General features: G+C 40.2%; 1 protein-coding gene across 2 annotated transcripts in view; it reads right to left on the bottom strand.

The window, feature by feature from the left end:
• Positions 1 to 21082, bottom strand: part of TOPBP1 (DNA topoisomerase II binding protein 1) — a 46257-nt gene that overhangs the window by 17590 nt on the left and 7585 nt on the right. For both annotated transcript variants that reach the window (XM_077811148.1, XM_077811149.1), the window contains 10 exons: positions 20447 to 20626; positions 19548 to 19717; positions 18926 to 19089; positions 17323 to 17570; positions 16610 to 16929; positions 15585 to 15757; positions 14637 to 14848; positions 12216 to 12514; positions 7564 to 7737; positions 6241 to 6350 (listed from right to left, as the gene is read on the bottom strand). In XM_077811148.1, the coding sequence (XP_077667274.1) occupies positions 6241 to 6350; positions 7564 to 7737; positions 12216 to 12514; positions 14637 to 14848; positions 15585 to 15757; positions 16610 to 16929; positions 17323 to 17570; positions 18926 to 19089; positions 19548 to 19717; positions 20447 to 20626 (2050 nt within the window). The remainder of the gene's footprint in view (positions 1 to 6240; positions 6351 to 7563; positions 7738 to 12215; positions 12515 to 14636; positions 14849 to 15584; positions 15758 to 16609; positions 16930 to 17322; positions 17571 to 18925; positions 19090 to 19547; positions 19718 to 20446; positions 20627 to 21082) is intronic.

Below are 21082 nucleotides of genomic sequence, written 5' to 3'. Positions count from 1 at the left end.
GTAGGTAGTGCTGTGTGTCATCTGCATATTGCTAGCGCTTGAGTCCATGTCATCTTACCAGTCCTCCTAGTAACTGCATTTAGATGTTGAAGAAAACCAGAGGGAGAATTGATCCTTGCGGGACTCCATAAGAGAGGCGTTTAGTGGCAGACACACAGTTTCCCATCACAACTTACTGGATTCATCCCTCCAGGCAGGGCTTAAACCATTTTAGTGCATGTCCCTAGATCCTGGACAACCTCTCTCAGGCAGGACAGCAGTATCTCATAGTTAGGGCCCTACCAAATTCACGGCCATGAAGAACGCGTCACAGACCGTGAAATCTTGTCTCCTCCCGTGAAATCTGGTCTTTTGTGTGCTTTTACCCTATACTATACAGATTTCACGGGGGGAGACCAGCATTTCTCAACTTGGAGGGTCCTGACCCAAAAGGGGTTATGGGGGGGGGTTTCGCGGTATTGACACCCTTACTTCTGTGCTGCCTTCAGAGCTGGGTGGCCAGAGAGTGGCACCTGTTGGCTGGGCACCCAGCTCTGAAGACAGCACCCCACCAGCAGCAGCACAGAAGTAAGGGTGGCAATACCATCCCATGCCATCCATACTTCTGCGCTGCTGTTGACAGTGGCTCTGCCTTCAGAGCTGGGCTCCCGGCCAGCAGCTGCCGCTCTCCAGCAGCAGTAGCAGTGCAGAAGTAAGGGTAGCAGTACCACAACCCTCCTACAGTAACCTAGCAATCCCCCTACAACTCTTTTTTTTCCTCAGGACCCCTACAATTACAACATTGTGAAATTTGAGATTTAAATAGCTGAAATCATGAAATTTATGATTTTTAAAATCCTATGACCATGAAATTGACTAAAATGGACGTGAATTTGATAGGGCTCTACTCACAGTTGACAGACTTGAATGCTGCTGAGAGGTCCAGGAGAATGAGAATAGCTGTCTGCCCACTTTTCAACAACAGCAGGAGATCATATATCAGTGCCCCAAAAACTGTTCTGTCCCACATCCTGGCATGAATCCAGATTGTATTGGTGTTTCCTTTAGAGCATCCCTATGCCAGAAACTAGCAGTGAGTTTCAGCTGGCATGACCAGTTCAGTATAACGCAACTAACTATTGTTATACTCTCTATCTAAAAGGTGTCATAGAATCATAGAATATCAGGGTTGGGAGGGACCTCAGGAGGTCATCTAGTCCAACCTCCTGCTCAAAGCAGGACCAATCCCCTACTAAATCATCCCAGCCAGGGCTTTGTCAAGCCTGACCTTAAAAATATCTAAGGAAGGAGATTCCACCACCTCCCTAGGTAGCACATTCCAGTGTTTCACCACCCTCCTAGTGAAAAAGTTTTTCCTAATATCCAACCTAAACCTCCCCCACTGCAACTTGAGACCATTACTCCTTGTTCTGTCGTCAGCTACCACTGAGAACAGTCTAGATCCATCCTCTTTGGAACCCCCTTTCAGGTAGTTGAAAGCAGCTATCAAATCCCCCCTCATTCTTCTCTTCCGCAGACTAAACAATCCCAGTTCCCTCAGCCTATCCTCATAAGTCATGTGTTCCAGTCCCCTAATCATTTTTGTTGCCCCTCGCTGGACTCTTTCCAATTTTTCCACATCCTTCTTGTAGTGTGGGGCCCAAAACTGGACACAGTACTCCAGATGAGGCCTCACCAATGTCGAATAGAGGGGAATGATCACGTCCTTGATCTGCTTGCAATGCCCCTCATATACATCCCAAAATGCCATTGGCCTTCTTGGCAACAAGGGCCCACTGTTGACTCATATCCAGCTTCTCGTCCACTGTAACCCCTAGGTCCTTTTCTGCAGAATTGCTGCCGAGCCATTCGGTCCCTAGTCTGTAGCGGTGCATGGGATTCTTCCGTCGTAAGTGCAGGACTCTGCACTTGTCCTTGTTGAACCTCATCAGATTTCTTTTGGCCCAACCCTCTAATTTGTCTAGGGCCCTCTGTATCCTATCCCTACGCTCCAGCGTATCTACCTCTCCTCCCAGTTTAGTGTCATCTGCAAACTTGCTGAGGGTGCAATCCACACCATCCTCCAGATCATTTATGAAGATACTGAACAAATCCGGCCCCAGGACTGACCCTTGGGGCACTCCACTTGATACCGGCTGCCAACTAGACATGGAGCCATTGATCACTACCCGTTGAGCCCGACAATCTAGCCAACTTTCTATCCACCTTACAGTCCATTCATCCAGCCCATACTACTTTAACTTGCTGGCAAGAGTACTGTGAGAGACCGTGTCAAAAGCTTTGCAAAAGTCAAGGAAAAACATGTCCACCGCTTTCCCCTCATCCACAGAGCCAGTTATCCAGTCATAGAAGGCAATTAGATTAGTCAGGCATGACTTCCCTTGGTGAATCCATGCTGACTGTTCCTGATCTCTTTCCTCTCCTCTAAGTGCGTCAGAATTGAATCCTTGAGGACCTGCTCCATGATTTTTCCAGGGACTGAGGTGAGGCTGACTGGCCTGTAGTTCCCAGGATCCTCCTTCTTCCCTTTTTTAAAGATGGGTACTACATTAGCCTTTTTCCCAGGCGTCCGGGACTTCCCCAGATCGCCATGAGTTTTCAAAGATAATGGCCAATGGCTCTGCAATCACATCCGCCAACTCCTTTAGCACTCTCGGATGCAGTGCATCCGGCCCCATGGACTTGTGCTTGTCCAGCTTTTCTAAATAGTCCCGAACCACTTCTTTCTCCACAGAAGGCTGGTCACCTCCTCCCCATGCTGTGTTGCCCAGTGCAGGAGTCTGGGAGCTGACCTTGTTCGTGAAGACAGAGGCAAAAAAAGCATTGAGTACATTAGCCTTTTCCACATCCTCTGTCACTAGGTTGCCTCCCTCACTCAGCAAGGGGCCCACGCTTTCCTTGACTTTCTTCTTGTTGCTAACATACCTAAAGAAACCCTTCTTGTTCTCTTAACATCTCTTGCTAACTGCAACTCCAGGTGTGATTTGGCCTTCCTGATTTCACTCCTGCATCCTCGAGCAATATTTTTATACTCTTTCCTGGTCAGTGGGAGGGATAGCTCAGTGGTTTGAGCATTGGCCTGCTAAATCCAGGACAGTGAGTACAATCCTTGAGGGGGCCATTTAGGGATCTGGGGCAAAAATTGGGGATTGGTCCTGCTTTGAGCAGGGGGTTGGACTAGATGACCTCCTGAGGCCCCTTCCAACCTTGATATTCTATTCTATTCTATGATTTGTCCAATTTTCCACTTCTTGTAAGCTTCTTTTTTGTTTTCAAGATCAGCAAGGATTTCACTTTTAAGCCAAGCTGGTCGCCTGCCATATTTACTATTCTTTCTACACATCGGGATGGTTTGTCCCTGTAACTTCAATAAGGATTCTTTATAATGTCATATAATGCGTCACTAGAAAACTAATAACTCATGGATCACTAATATTCTGGCATGTTGTATATACTATCAACACCCAAAGGATTATGTGGATGTGCTGGAATTATGATTAAAACGTGTTTAAATTAGGCATGTCAGGGGATGTTGATAAATAGTTTTTTTTTTTTTTTTCCAGACAAAAGAATGCGGTTCCCACATAATTTGAGCAAGGTGTGACTAAAGATAAGACAAAGAAAAGCACATTTGCATGCCAGGCAATCAAAACTATCAGGAGACCAAGTAGGAGGAAAATGATCACTAAGGCCTTGTGTACACTACCAAGTTTTGTTGCTAAAAACTGCCTTTTGGCAACAAAATAGCAGGAGCGTACATGCTACAATGGGACTTTTGCCACAAAAAATGCCCAGTTTTGGCAACAAAAAACTTCCACCTCTATGGAGATTTGTCTTTTCCCCTCCCTTTATTGTTGACAAAGAGCCAGTGTAGACACTGCTGATTGTTTTGTCAGAACTGGCTTCCGCCAGTATCCCACAATGCCTGCCCTGATTGCTCTGCTCAGTGTTTTGATCTCTGATGCCCTACAGGCATGCGCCCCTCCCCTCCCATTTCAAAGCTCTGGGAAGTATCTGTGTGCTGCTCTGTTTGGGGAACAAACAAACCAAGAGCAAATCATTGGCATGCTCCTGTTCTGCCCTGCACTAGGAACACAGCAGCAGGCAGACTGCTACTACAGCAGGAGGGGGACAGACTGCTGTGCTGCCTTGCCATTCCTCAACATGGAGAGCTCACAGGGCTACTCATGATGCTGCTCTCGGCAGCTGAGGGGGCTGTGGGAGAACTTAGAGAGAATCCCAAGATGCTCAGCGATCAGCTCTTCCTTCCCACAACACTGCACTTCGGGATACATACCCACGGTGCATTGCTCACCCTGTCGATGATGGTGTCCCCAAAGTGGACATGATCTGTCGACAGAGGGAGCAAGCGTGAACACGCTTTGGTGATTTTTGTTTTGTCAACTTTTGGGTGTCAACATACGTTGTGTCAACAACGTGTAGTGGAAGTGTAGACCAGCCCTAAATCTCAATGAGAATGGAAACTGCACCCCCAAGAAGCGTTTCTTCCTCTTGAAGCAGGGTCAATGAGCTTTGAGAAGAGATACTTTTAAAAGGTTTACTGGACTATAAAGAGAGGGGCAGAGAGCCCTTAAGTTATTCTTCACCTATGGAGACAAGAATGGGGATCCTTGACTAAGACCTAGTCTGCCATTGCTGGAAAAGGAAGACTGGTGAGGACACTATCTTGAATGAAGATTGCAGCTGGTTAAGTTAGATCTTAGCCATTAGAAAGTGTGTTTTTACTTCTGTCTGTAACCCTATCTTTATGCCTTTTGCTTTAACTCACTTAAAACCTCTCTCTTTTTGATTAAACAAATTTGTTTTACTTCTTAGGTAAACCAACCCTGTGCTTTGACTGAACTGAAGTGATGGATAACTACAGTCAAGAAAACACACTGCTGTTTGTGTCTCTTTAAAGGATTAGCAAACTTAATATCCTCTATGAATGTACAATGACAGGGGTCAAGGGCTGGAGCTGACTAATTGTTCCCTGGTAGGCAAGGTTTGGGCTGGGAGAACCCTGAGCAGTTTGCTGGCAAGGCAGACAAGCTGGTGTGTCAGGGAACTGTCACAGTTCAGCTGCAGCAAAGCTCCCACTTGCTGAGGCTAAGAAGGAGAGCACAGTGTCTCACAGCTCTGGGTATCTCCCGCAGCTTGTGACAGTCAGGCCGAGGACATTAGTTCTTTGGCTAGCTTCTCTATGAGCTTTCCTCAGGATTGGAAAGTCCGTACTTCCTGAGCTCTTATGGTCACAGTTTAGGATCCAACTCTGTCCTGATATAAATGGAATTGACACAATGGAAGTTATGTCTATCGGAGAACTGGGCCTTTTATATATGGATTCCTTCCAAAATACATTTTTGCCCATTTTGTTAACACTAAAATTCAATGCACAATTATTTTCAACCAAATCAAGACAATTCAAAATTTCAAAAAGGAGCCATTCTAAAGATTTTTAATCTCAAAGTATTTAATTAAAACGTTCTCAGAAACACTTTCTAGCAGGCACTGAAACTTAAATCTATAATTGAAAACATGAGGATCTCTCTGTTTTTGGTGTTACCAAAGGCTCAAACTGGAATTGTGGCCATCCAGTTACAAAAAACACAGGCCTTTACCACTTGAACTTTGAAATGAAAATTTCTTTTAGCTATCACCTATAAAAGTGTACATGTCTGATACTGCTCCCACTAAAGTCAATGGCAAAAAAACTTCCACTGAAATCAGGGGGAGCAATATCGGGATCCAAACTAACGACAAAAAGTTAATAACTTTACTTAATCACAACCTCTTTTCTTGATATCTAGATGGTGCAGGAATTTGAGGAGATTTAACAGGAGCTTGAGGAGAAAAATTAACAAGAAGTTTTTGAGCTACAGTGACCCCAAAATACATTAGACCCAAGTCAAAATCTAAAATCAAGGTACATTTTAAAATAATCTGTAACTCAAAAGCTGTTTGACAAATTGCCTTCATACTTATGCCGAAAAATTCTCTTTACCTTTCATTGTATATCTGAGAATTTTCAGGCCAAACTGATTTTCGAAGCCATGTTATTAGGGAGAAGGGGACAGACAAATATAGGGTGTTACAATGGAAACTGGCTGCAACCTTAATATAGAGAAGGCTAATGCTTTGCTATAATTAAAAGCCATATGCACATACCAAGATTCAGATTCATTCAAGTGAAAAGTTGTATCAAAACAGAGTGTAGTAACTGCTGGCATCAGTTAATACCTGTAATCTGCTCCAAGAGAAGCGGCAACAGCATTCAGTTCACTTTGCTTTTTACTGAGTTTCTTACTAACACATATGACTAGATCAGCAAGAGGTTTTGAATCTTCCACCTGTTCATGGTCATGGGGAAAAATATGAAAAAAATCACGTTCTGAGCATCTTTAAACCAACACATTTGTAATGATAAAGAAGGGAAACTACTTAGCAGAGTTCTGCTTATCTCTGCTTCCTGAATCTCCCCATTATTAAGGGAGTGCTGTTATGGCTCCACATGCCAGGAACCAGGACTCAAAAGACTTATCTCACAAAGTCTCATAAGAATATCTCACACCTCTTTCTTAGCAGTCTGAAATCTTCTTGAACTTTTAAACAGGGAAAATACTAAAACTGCCTACACAAAAACATCTTAGTATAAAGGTGAATGGGGGCCCAAAATGTTCATAGCATGAAGGGAGTGAGAAAGAGGAGAGTACAGCATGACAAATTACTGTTAATCTTCCCTTGCAAACGTCATTCCATTTCTCCATTCTCATACTGATTACAGAGTACAAGTGTGGCAATTAATACAAAGCACTGCCTTTGCCTGCATCTTCAGTCCACTGCACCGCACCCACTGTACTTTTCTCCCACATTTCTGTTTTCTGTTCTCTCTAACTTTGCTCTCTGCATGATAGATCAGATTTAGTACAAAAAGGAATCATGAAAAGACTGTGCTCCTTGCTTCCAGGAAAGAGATGTAAACACACTAATAGGAACATGAGCAAAACTCATCTTATTGTGGAGGTGAGAGTGAGAAATATTTTGCCTCCTGCTTCCGAGTAAGTGAAGCAATAACAGCACTCTAAGAGGATGGGGGAAAAGGGAGATGCATGACAAAAATAAATTCTAATAACTTCACAGAAAATAATGGGTGTCCTCCAATATTACAGTTAATCAGAGTAAAAGTATTTACCCTTGCCCACTGTTTTCATGACACCAGACACTGGGAATTCCTTAACAGTGATGAGCTATAAGTTCTAGAACTATGGAATATCAACAGTTACATGTTTATATACACATATGGCCTAACAATTGTTAAACCAGGTCAGTAGAACAAACATCTTTAAATGAGTTTCTCTGCCTTTTAGGAGTCAAAATTACTGGTCTTGCCTCTTTCAACTGAAACAAAAGGACAGGTAATGTTCTGCGTGAACATATCAAAATACAGTATCAAAGCTAACATGATTCATAACTCTCATGTAAAGCTAAACATCTTCTAACTCAACTACATGATTACACCGCATGTTCTTAATTAACTAAATTTTAAAAAGAGCATAATCCTACCACTTCTGCTTGTGCAGCCCGCAGCTGAGGGCTGGCAGTAAGAGCTGCTGTATGACGAGTGCTGTTTGCCAGAGCTAATTTCAAGTTCCTGCCAATGACTTCAGAAAGAGGAGTACTCGGATTCCTGTTTCTCTGATTGGGAGCCCCTGGAGTTTCCAAAGCTGCCAGGGCATCCTACCAAAAAGAGTAAAGAAATAATAATTGAATCAATATAGATGAACTATCCTTTCTCCAGGATCAAAAGTTCTCTCATTGAATAGCAGGCCCCCCTAATGCAATCTACATTAAGGCTTCATACTATTCAAACACCAACCCACTTCTTTTTTGTATTACAGTAGAGTCTACAGACCCCAAACAAGATTGGGGTCCCGCTGTGTTAGGCATTATACAGACACAGCAAAAGACAGCCCTTACCCCACAGTTCTTGCAATCTACATAGACAAGACAGACGAAGGACAGGACAAAGTAACATCTCAATTTTACAGATGGAGAATTGAGGAAATAGAGATTATTGAATCATAGAAATGTAGGACTGGAAGGGACCTCAACAGGTCATCTAGTCCAGTCCCTGGCATGGAGGCAGGACTAAGAATTATCTCGACCATCCCTGACAGGTTTTTGTCTCCAGTGGTTCTCAAACTTTTGTATTGGTGATCCCTTTCACACAGCAAACCTATGAGTGCGACCCCCCCCCCCATAAATTAAAAGCACTTATTTATATTTAAACACTATTATAAATGCTGGAGGTAAAGCGGGGTTTGGAGGTGGAGGCTGACAGCTCGCAACCCCCCCACGTAATAAGCTTGCTACCCCTGGAGGAGTCACGACCCCTAGTGTGAGAACCCCTCATCTAACCTGTTCTTAAAAACCTTCAATGACAGAGATTACACAACCTTCTTAGATAATTTGTTCCATTGCTTAACTACCCTTACAGTTAAGTTTTTCCCAATGTCTCACCTAAATCTCTGTTGCTGCAATTTAAGCCCATCACTTCTTGTCATGCCCTCAACGGTTAAGGAGAACAAATCATCACCCTCCTCTTTATAATATCTGTTTTAAGTACTTGAAGACTTATGTCCCTCCTCAGTCTTCTGATCTCCAGACTAAACAAACCCAGTTTTTTTCCAATCTTTCCTCAGAGGTCATGTTTTCTAGATCTTTAATCATTTTTGTTGCTCTCCTTGGACTTTCTCCAATTTGTCCACATTTTCCCTGAAATGTGGTGCCCAGAACTGGACACAATACTCCAGCTGAGGCCTTATCAGTGCTGAACAGAGTGAGAGAATTACTCCTTGTATCTTGCTTACAAGACTCCTGCTAATACATCCCAGAATTATGCTTGTTTTTTTGGCAACAGTGGTAAATTGTTGACTCTTATTTATTTTGTGATCCACTATAACTCCCAAATCCTTTCCTGCACTACTCCTTCCTAGACAGTCATTTCCCATTTAGTATTTGTGTAACAAATTGTTCCTCCCTAAATGCAGTACTTTGCATTTGTCCTTATTGAATTTCATCCTATTTATTTCAGACCATTTCTCCAGTTTGTCAAGATCATTTTGAATTTTAATCCTGTCCTCCACACTGCTTGCAACCCCTCTCAGCCTGGTATCATCCACAAACTTTATAAGCGCACTTTCTATGCCATTATCCAAATAATTTATGAAGATATTGAATAGAACTGGACCCAGGACAGATCCCTGCGGGACCCACTCGATATGCCTCTCCAGTTTGACTACTCTCTGAGTAGTTTTCCAGCCAGTTGTACACACATCTTATAGTAAATTTGCCTAGGTTATATTTCACTAGTTTATTAAAAGGTCATGTGAGACAGTAACAAAAACCTTACGAAAGTGGGCTGCGTCCCCCTTATCAACAAGGCTTGTTACCTGTCAAAGCAGCATATTAGGTTGGTCTGACATGATTTGTTCTTGACAAATTCATGCTGACTGTTACTTATCGCCTTATTTTCTTTTAGATGCTTACAAATCGACTGATTGATTATTTGCTCCATTATCTTTCTGGGTACCTACATTAATCTGACTGGTCTATAATTCCCTAGGTTGTCCTTATTTCGCTTTTTATAAGTACACCTCTATCCCAATATAACGCGACCCGATAAAACATGAATTCGGATATAACACGGTAAAGCAGCGCTCCAGGGGGGCAGGGCTGCGCGCCAGTGGATCAAAGCAAGTTCGATATAACGTGGTTTCATGTATAACGCAGTAAGATTTTTTGGCTCCCGAGGACAGCATTATATCGGGGTAGAGGTGCACTATATTTGACCATTTATAGTCCTGGGGTATCTCTCCCATCCTCCATGAGTTCTCAAAGATAATCACTAATGGCTCAAAGACCTCTTCGGCCAGCTCCTTAAGGATGTATTTCATCAGGCCCTGCCGCCTTGAAAACATCTAACTTCATATTCTCTGTGTATATATAAAGTCTGCTGCAGTTTCCACGGTATGCATCTGATGAAGTGAGCTGTAGCTCACGAAAGCTCATGCTCAAATAAATTGGTTAGTCTCTAAGGTGCCACAAGGACTCCTTTTCTTTTAACTTGTTTAAAGTAATTCTTAATCATTCTTTTCCTATTTTAGCCTTAGATCCTACCCCATTTACACTAGTGTTCACCATGTGAGTCGTCTAATCGCTGCTAACTTTTCTAGTGAAAAGTGAAACAAAAAAGCATTTAACACTTTGACCATTGCTGCATTTTCTGCTGTTATCTTTCCCCCCCTCATTGAGTAATGAGCCTACTCTGTCCTTGGTCTTCCTCTTGCTTCTCATTTATTTGTAAAATGTTTACTTGTTACCTTTTATGTCCCTAGCTAGTTTAATCTTGTTTTTTGCCTTGGCCTTTCTAATTTTGTCCCTACATGCGCGTGGGTTTTTTTTATATTCATCCTTCATAATTCAACTTACTTTCCACTTTTTGTATCACTGTTTTCTGAGTTTCAGATCACTGAAGATCTCCTACTTAAGTATGGTCTTTTACCATACTTTCTGTTTTTCCTACACATTGGGATAGGTTAGTAAAGGCACAAAAGCAATGTTTCTTTAAAAAACTGCCAACTCTCCTGAACTCTTTTTTTTCCCCTTAGATTTGCTTCCCATGGGATCTTACCTACCAATTCTTTGAGTCTGCTAAAATCTGCCTTCTTGAAGTCCACTGTCTTTATTCTGCTGTTTTCTCTCGTACTTTTCCTTAGAATCATGAACTCTATGAACACTTTCACCCAAACTGCCTTCCACCTTCAAATTCTCAACTAATTCCTCCCTATTAGTCAGAATCAAATCTAAAATTACCTCTCCCCTACTCGCTTTCTTCTAGCTCACACAAGAAGCGTATGGAAGAGCCAGGAACCAAATTCAGATCTCCAGAGCCCCAGTCCCATGCTCTAACCACAGGACTAGCCTCTCTCTATACTCTCTTCTTTAATATCTATTCAAATATGACCTAGAGCACAGATCCAGTTTTTTTCTATTTGCCTCTTTAGAAATGCCTAAAATAGTCTGAAAAGGGATTTATACCACACCCATCTTCAAATTTACTGCCCTCTACTTGAAATTAGAAGCTGTGGTCCTGTCCACTTTGTTTTTCCTTAGCAGTTATGGATAAATGGAAAATAATAAGTTTAGGACAGCAGAGAAACCGTGTGTGTGAAACTGGCTTAACTGAGAAAGGAAGTGATTTATATTCAAACTGTTTGGGGTTTGTTGTTTTTAACAGTGTTTAACTTAATTGGGGAAAAGAGCTCTCTGTTTATATTCAGTACCTCCACTGAGTAAGCTTCTAGTAAACACTTGAGTCAGTCAAGAAATCCAGCACTCATATATCTAAGGTTAAACAAAAGGCAAATGACCTTTTTTATGCAACAGAAAGAGGCAGAAAAGGGCAAAAATCCAGTCTATTTTTTTCCATTTGCAGGCCATCTTTAAGACAAATGTCTCCCCTTCACCTACTTCTTTCTCTATCTTCACGCAACTACAACTTTGTATGAGAGGGATAATGGCTACTGTTCTTTCAGATGTATAAGGATTATCACAGTAAAGTAGTAGTTCTGTAGAAGCCAAGAGCAACAGAAAATCAAGGGCATGCTTGGGGAAAGGAGAATCAAAGAATAATGTTACAAGGAAATTAATATTGAAGGATAAGCAAGAAAGCTTAAATGTATACGTTTAAAAGTGTACATAGTCCACTGGAAACTATTTCACTATGGGCCAAATACAGACTGTTTATTTTATGATAGTTGGCAAAAACTGTAACTCTTCTACTAAAATTTCACTCTGTTTTTAAAAGAGCAACACAGACCAGGTAACATAGGTCATTGCTTTAGGACCCTCTGGTATATACTGCAATAGGCACACTGGGCTTTGTTATGGGTGCTATAGTATCTATTTCTCAAAATGTTCAGGCTTTAATTATTTTTATATGCTTTAAGTATCAGTTCTAATAACCCCGTCCCTTAGAACAAGTGAATTTTCAGAACTGCCTGCCAAACTAAAAATCCTAGAAGTATTTTATTTGTGTGTTATTAATACACACTCTTTACAAAAGGTTAGCATAGGGGGTTTTGTGCCTTTTTCATTCACACACATATGACCCTGGGGGCACTACTGGTTTAGAAACTTGCAAAGGAGTTTACCTTTACATCGAATGAAGGCTTGAAGAGCTTATCTTTGGAAAGAAATTTGGATGGTGTGTCAAGATGCAAAGACGGTTCTTTCTGGAGCAGTCTTCCTTCTGCAGGAAGGGTTGGCTTTTGCCCAATATGGTGCGAGATCACACTATGGAAAGCTTTACTCTGGAACCGGTTCACATCAAGAGGCGTCACAGCTATTTTCTTCCCAGCTTCAAGGAGATTGCTAGGATGGTCTGGTATATCTGAAGACATTATAGTTGTCTCTGTCTTGTTGGACTGACTCATTAAACTCTCTTCTTTATCTTAAATGAAATAAAGAAAATTATAATTAAGCACCACAATTTTTTCCCTTAATATAAATATGCATATACTTGCATTATGCTAAGGACTTTATTTATCCAATATTTTGTTGTTCTACATATGTTCTAAAATGAAGGGAGGATTTTTGTTTTTAAGTTCCTATGTTCTACACTAGTGCTTGTGCTATACCACATTATTACTGTGCTAGGCCTTAAATGCCTAAAAGAAGAGTAACCCTTGTCCCTCTCATACTGTCTTGTGCTTCAGTGAATTTTAAAGTATTAAACCAAGAACAGGAACATTTAATTATGACACAGTTGAAAAGCTACAGATACTCACCTGTTTTCTCTTTAATGACCAGCAGCTTCACTATAGACTGAAATGTTAATGGCATAAATATTGCTAATCAGCACTGGGTAAAGCTGAGGAATCTGAGAAATCAGAGATGGAAAAGATCTGTTAGGCAAGGGGTCGACAACCTTCGGCACACAGTGCATCAGGGTAATCCACTGGCATGCCATGAGACATTTTGTTTACGTTGACCATCCGCAGGCACCGCCCCCTGCAGCTCCCAGTGCCTGCGGTTCACTGTTCCTAGCCAATGGGAGCTGTGGGAAGTGGTGTGGGCCGCAGGGATGTGCTGGTCATCGCTTCCTGCATCTCCCATTGGCCGGGAACGGCGAACTGCGGCCACTGCGAGCTGCGGGGGGCCGTGCTTGTGGACGGTCAACGTAAACAAAATGTCTCATGGCCCACCAGCGGATTACCCTGATGGGCTGTGTGCCAAAGGTTGCCGACCCCTGTGTTAGGCAATCTAGTCCATCATGTTGCCAACTTTTCTCTGCTGTATTATTCTCCAACTCTTTGCCAACCCAGCTTTTAAATGACTTCAGTAATAGGGCTTCTAACACATCCTCTGGAAGACTCACATTTTATATTTAATTGTACGCTTTTTGAAGCGCGGACTTCATAGTGCTGGGTGGCGTTGGTGGCCTGTGATATATAGCAAGTAGAACTACCTGGTGGTCCCTTGTGGTCTTAAACTCTACAACTGTACAGAGTCTAGTACTACAGCTCCTCAAACCAGTTTACACCCTCTGGCTGCTACTCTAAAACAAATATTAAATAAAAAACCCCTCAAAATTAGGATTTCCCCCCCTCATTTTCAGGCTGCATGTTTTCCTTTGCTCAGTTTCATTCCATTACTGCTAATTACACTCCCTTAGGCCACCCTGTAAAATTCTGCTCCCTCTTTTGGCCAAATCTTGGTCTCATTCAAGTCAACAGACACTGGCCCTTGGAGTTTACACACTTCAAATACCCATACATAAATATGACTTGTAGTCTGAATTATCTTTTTGTCAAACATATATAATTGGTTTTACATAAAATCATTCCTTCCAGTCCCTTAATCATTTTGTTGCTTTTCTCCAAATTCCTACTCAACCTGTCAAGATCCTTCTGGCACTGAGGTGCCCAGAGCTGAATGCAGTATTGCAGGTATGTTTTTAAATCACTACAATTTTATGGAGCCCACAAATGCATTGGTAAGAACTAGTGAGTTAGCTGGTATTCAGTATTAATGAGTCCAGTTTGCATCTCAATTCTAAAAGGGGCACTGTAATTTAAGGTTTGTTTTGTTGAGAAAAACATTTTACAGAACCTTCCTTCTCTTGTAAAAGAGTTTTTAATTAGATTTAAACACTATTCCACAGTGTTTTACAATTTAACACAACAGTATCATGTAAAGGAGAGTAAACCAGAAAGTGCAAATAACTAGACATTGGGTTAGATCCTCAGTTGATATAAATCAGCATACCTCCATTGACTTCAGTACAGCTATACAGTGATTTACCCCAGCTAAAGATCTGGGCCACGGACTATAAACAAGTGGAAACGACTAGCCTTTATAGTCTAAGCTTAGGGATAGGCAAAAAATAAACATCTTAACTAGCAAAAAGTAAATTATAAGATGAAAAGTCTTTCGGTTTTAATAGTTTAAGGTCCTAAGTATTAGAAATCAGCTTATACTCAAAAATTTCTCTTAACGACAGTGCAATGCAGTGGAACATGGCATGATTAAGGTATATTAAAACAAACAAGAAAACACAAAAGACAACCAACCTCCAGCATTAACATTTTCAACTGGGAACTTGCTTTCATCTGCTTTCTTTCCTGTCCTTGCAGACTGCAAGAGCCAAGCCATAGTGACTGCAGGTAAATTCCATTTCTTTGCTGCTTCATACTTAGAACCATCTGGCTCTTTGACCACTAGGTGGGTGCTGGCAAACATTCCTTTCGTTGGGTTGGCTCTTCGCACAAAGAATTCCTGGACTCTGAAATAAGCGTATATAAGTAACCATTCAAAAACACAGTCATTGTTTAGACTGTTCCTATTAGCACTACAGAGCCAACAAAGGTATGAAAGAGTGAGCTGGGTTCTAGTTCTGCTCGGGTATCATAAACAGAACTGTTAACTAACTTCCAAAAGTTGGGCCACATTCTTCCCTCACTTACACCTGTACAACTCCACTAAAGACAATGTGGTGCACACTTTTAACTGGAATGGGGGTAGAGTTGGCTACAGATTTTTTTTTTAAACTGATGACAATGCACAAGCCAAAAACTTCAGCTAAATTTCTATATCTCAGGCTGAGTTTTTATGGCTGGCAACCAGGGAGAAAAATGGTTTTACTTGTACAATGAGCAAACTCCATGAAAATCATTGACCAAGTAAGTATGGATAACCACAAATGTCCCAGTCTTCCTCCCCCACCTTTTAGGAGCCATTTTTTAGAACAGATATTCACTAGTGTCATATACAAATATCTGAACACTTAAAGACACTGTCTCTAGAAGTTGTAATGACAAAGGAGGGGGGAAATACAAAACCAAATTATAGATCACAATATTTCAACATTTGGATTTTATTCATTTGGTAAAACTAAAGAAGTCTAGAACAAAATTTAACTCTAAACTCAGTTTTTTGCTCATTTTTTCTCTAATGTGACTAAACACTTGAAAAATTTTTAGATGCCAGAAAATGAACATAAGTGGCAACAGACTCCATACCTTGCTCCAAGAAGGCCTGCCAAGAACACCAGGGAGTCTCTCTCGGCACCAGTAAACTGGCTGAAAGACAGTACACAGTCTTCCAGAGGAGTGCTTCCTTCCATTACTGATACTGGGGTGAAAAGTGGGTTGGACTGAGGGTTTAAAAGGAGCTGCTGTTCTACACACATAATCTTAAAAAATGATGAAATAAATGAAAATGAGAACCAAGCCAAGAGAAAAGAATATGACAAACATTATTTCAGCCATTGTACTACAGGATTTATGGAATCAACAGCAAGACATCCTTTGTCTTTGTGCCTCAAGGTCAAATTAGAACATGTATTACTCTATATGTGATCAGATAAATTACTTCAAAAGATCCAGAAAGTTTCAGTCAAATTCACATTAAGATTTAAGCCTTCTAAATTTCTATTTTTCCAACAATGAATAAGGCTTTAGAACATTTTAAAACCCAATATAAGAGTTAGCATGGGTTTTATTTCACAGTTAATTATATAATAATGAAAAACACCAAATGGCAATTAATCCAGGTGCTAAGCATTATCTAGGTCAACATATTTAAATGTTTGACCACCTGAGCTATAATGTCAGCCCGCAATTGCATCACCCAGATACAGCTACATATGTTATTAGAGAGATATGGGGAAGTGTGGGGCAAAAGAAAAAAAAGATAGCTTACTAAACAGATGTTAAAACAGAAATGTCATTCACAACTTAACTGCACCTAGCTCTCTCTTCATAACCCTATTATGCAGGCAACTAGAGCAGAGTCTTGTGTACAAAGTCTTTGTGCCACTAAGTCAGAATCTGATTTAATAAAGCAGGAAGAAATAAATGAGACAGGTAAAAGACACACCTATAAAGAAGAAGTGCATTAAAAAGCACTCTCTTAATTTGGTGTACCCTAATTAAACAAAGCTAAAACCTCTGTTCTAATGAAAATATAACCATCAATAAGTTTTTGGTTTCTATATTTCTAACACTAATATTTGTTTGGTCATAGCTCTACAGTATACCCTTACCATCCATGTGTTTGTAACAACATCTCCTACAGTTGACTCCACCTTGCATCCCAGTAAAGGAACCACAGCATAGTCTGCAATTGCTCTGTTTTGAGGGGGTAGAACTTTCCCAGCATTCTCCTTTATAATTTCTACAATGCAGGACTCATCCTCTTCACCAAAACCCAAAAGAAGGAACCTCTTTCTGCTGAATAAGCCTTCTTCAACCACTGTAGAAGTCTCAGTCAGTGAACTATGACAGATAGAGGACTGCTTCTCTTCTTGAATGGTAACATGAGTAGCATCACTGAAGTTACCAGTTTCTAGCTTTTCAACTTCAACTAAAATAGAAAAAATAACCACTTGATGAAAATTTCACACACTGGGATGTAAGGGAGAAAATGAGTTTCAACCATCCTATTAGTTATTAATTGAAAATAATGCAGTACTGGAACCCAATATTTTAGATTCCATTTAGAAACTGCTCAATATGAGGCATGCTTACATCTAATTTATGTTGTTTTCTTAAGCACAACAGGGAAATTAATATACAAACCATGTCAAGATTTTAAAAATGTACATGCTACGGGGTATGAATCGCAATTTCTTTACATATGATTAAAATCAGGTAACTACATTTTTCTATGTCCATCTTTGTAGATGGCACCACAAGTTTTTCATAAGAGCTATACATAAATTTTGTCTTTTTATGAAGTGCTTGGACCAGAACTTACTTAATGTGGAATCATTATTCACATATTGAGAGAGGAGGTCATCTTCATCTGCTTTCTGGTGCAGTACAAGCTTTACAGCTTCTTTTTTTGTGAGACTATTACTTTTGGGAACAGTTCGTTTAACTCCAGGTTGCTCCAAAACTGGATTTTCTATTGGCTGATAATTCAGAGGGATATACTGCTCCACTGGAAGTAAGTAACCCTTACCAAAGCACTCCAGCAACCATTTTGCTGTCACTGCATGAGGCCTATAAAATAAAATTATTTTTTATATTACACACACAGGTAAGATAGGTTAAAATGGGTTTGAGAGTCATATTTTTTTTCCTCTCAGACACTGCTCACTCTACAAATACACTTGTGTTTCTGTAAGAAGTTTGGGACACTCATCTGACTTCAGTTACAACAAAAAAGTTTGAGTTTTATCCACACTGCAGCCTTTTTTGCATTTTTTGAATATTTCAAAGTTTGAGAATATGGATTTTTACACATATTTTCTACAAGAAATACAACCAAGAAAATGTAATTTATCACAAATATTTAGGGTTTCTAGAATTTTCATATAATCCTCACCAGCTAATATTTTTTTTCTGTTGAATGTGAGGAGACTCAAGGAGCTTGGCTTGTTAAGCCTAACTAAAAGAAGGATGAGTAGAGATATGATTGCTCTCTATAAATATATCAGAGGGATAAATACTGGAGAGAGAGAGGACTTATTTAAGCTCAGTACCAATGTGGACATAAGAACAAATGGATATAAACTGGCCACCAGGAAGTTTAGACTTGAAATTAGATGAAGGTTTCTAACCATCAGAGGAGTGAAGTTTGGGAATAGCCTTCCAAGGGAAGCAGTGGGGGCAAAAGATCTATCTGGCTTTAAGATTAAACTCGATAAGTTTATGGAGATGGTATGATGGGATAACATGATTTTGGTAATTAATTGATCTTTAAATATTCATGGTAAATAGGCCTAATGGCCTGTGATGAGATGTTAGATAGGGTGGGATCTGAGTTATCCAGGAAAGAATTTTCTGTAGTATCTGGCTGGTGAACCTTGCCCATATGCTCAGGGTTTAGCTGATCGCCATATTTGGGGTCGGGAAGGAATTTTCCTCCAGGGCAGATTGGAAGAGGACCTGGAGGTTTTTTGCCTTCCTCTGTAGCATGGGGCACGGGTCACTTGCTGGATGATTCTCTGCTCCTTGAAGTCTTTAAACCATGATTTGAGGACTTCAATAGCTCAGACATAGGTGAGGTTCTTCAGGAGTGGGTGGGTGAGATTCTGTGGCCTGCGTTGTGCAGGAGGTCAGACTAGGTGATCATAATGGTCCCTTCTGACCTAAATATCTATGAATCTATAATGGTCCCTTCTGACCTTAGTATCTATGAATCTATGAGATACGCTACCTAAAAAACACTATTCCCAGTGGTAAAATGTTGTTGATTAGTTACCACAACTTAAATGGTCTTTACCATTTTTATCTCTATGGTATACACAGCTATTTAGTTTAAAAAAAAGAAGTTTAATCAATACATATTTTCTTTGTTTACAAGAGGAAACATGATTATGGAAGTGTCTTTTAAGCAACATAGTTATCAGAACCTGTGAGTAGTCTTGCTCAAAAACAGCTTCAGTTCATCATTATATTCTCCCACAATAACATGGGTGACATCTTCATTGAGCTGATTAAATCGAACACCACCACCAGAGTTAATAAGCCTTCTCATTTTATCTAACTTCCTGCCACTGAAGCCACAGAGATAAATCTGCAAGGAGAAAGAAAAGAACAAGGTAAGATATTTTTGGTTGAAGTAGCTGTATTTTGATACCGTTCATTACCCAATCAAAGAAACATACAAATGCACAAGCTTTAGCTTATGAAAAATTGCAAAAAAGAAATTATTCCATCCTCAGTGCTCATCCTTGTGACTTCGTCTTGCACAACTCAACTTCCCACTAGCAGAAGGAAATGCCAATAAAATATTTCCCATTAAATAAAGTTGCCAATACTGCTTCACATCTTAACCAACTCCAATTTGAAGACACTTTTTCCAGTACCCCAAATACATTATAAACAGTCTAGTTTGGTTTATCTTGAAATAGATTATATCTTTGTGCTGTGAGTAGGACTAACATTTTACTGTAGCAATAACTACAGAAGACCCAGACTAGCTGCATCCAAAGGATAACTGGTCATTTCAGAATTGTACATAGTTAAACTTACTCGACACCCATCTAGTAAATCATCAGGGGCTTGAAAAGAACTGATATCCACATTTTCCAGATCATCAGGAGGAGGATCCAGCCTGCTGTTCAAAGCAGAGCTACATGCAGTTTCATTAATGCCATTCAAACTGATATTGGAAATGTGGCTGACATCTGAAAGGGTACGACCTTTAAATAAAGTTAAAATAAAAAAGACGAAGATAAGTTAGTCTCTCCCACTGCTTAACCAAACAGAATGTATGACTGTCAAATATGATTTTACCATGCTAATAAGGAAGACAAATCCTGAGAACCACAATAATGCATAGTCTAGCCTCTGTTAAAATGTAGGGTTTCATTACACCAGAAGTCAGTATGCTCTCACTAGTAGCAACGGTGTTTACACAGAACTCATGTTCCTCTTTCTCCTGAAGAACTTTCAGTCTTAAGATGTGGGAGAACAGTTTATGAAAAATTATTCTGCCCAATCAGCTTTGTGGCCATCTACTAAATTAGATGTATTTACATTTGATATGAACATAGTCTGCTCTTGGATATTGCCCTCCAATGCTCCTACGCGGACCAAAATATATATATTTATATTTTTGGTCCACTTAGGAGCATTGGAGGGCAATATCCAAGAGCAGACTATGTTCATATCAAATGTAAATATACACACACACACACATATATATATAAAAAAATTGGGCCCTGACCCTGCAAACACACACACACTTAACTTCAAGCACGTGAATAAACCCATGTACTAAAATTTAAGCATGTGTTTGCAGGATCAGGGCCTCATTACCAAAATTTTAGTGCAGTTAGAGTTGGTAGCAGCCCACTCAACTCAAACATTTCCTTTCTCTTAACTGAAATTTCATCAACTCACTCAGTATACTGAGATGTCTTACTTACTGTCAGGTTTGCTAGCTTGGCTAGTAGGAGTTGATGTACTGGGTGTGGTATTTTGCTTTTGTACAGACTCTGTCTTATACATTGCCTCATCCTGGCAGAAGCCATTCTCGATACTGTCAAAAAACCACTGGATGGACACACACTGCACATTCCATTTTTTGGCACATTCATATTTCTGACCTTTATATAAAGACAAATCACAATCAATAAAAGGCTAATACTCCAATAAGTGACAATTCTGAAAGGATGACCACACATTGTAAAATCAAGAAAGTTAAAACAAAAACTGCATTTGGAAGTGGTAATTACCAATACATTCTCAAATACCAAGGGGCTTTTTCTCTATTCCAAGTGGCAGTTTACATCAAATTCACTAAAGCTGTATCAATGTAATTTGGTTCCTTTGACAGCACTATTGCCTATGATATAAAAGATTATTTGTTGATTTTATATTACACCTTTCATAATCAAGCTATCCTAATTTGCTTTAAAAGCAATGTTAAGTATGCTAGTGCAAGCACACTAGCCAAATAAGTCTAACACATCCTCGGACATTTTTATCTGTTAGGTTTTCTGTTTTGAAAACTGCCACAAGATCTTAAACATCCATCTGAACCGCAACAAGAAATTGGCAGA

The sequence above is a fragment of the Eretmochelys imbricata genome, chromosome 2, assembly GCF_965152235.1.
Source record: "Eretmochelys imbricata isolate rEreImb1 chromosome 2, rEreImb1.hap1, whole genome shotgun sequence".
NCBI lineage: Eukaryota > Metazoa > Chordata > Testudines > Cheloniidae > Eretmochelys > Eretmochelys imbricata.
This window is presented reverse-complemented; position numbering and strand designations above follow the sequence as displayed.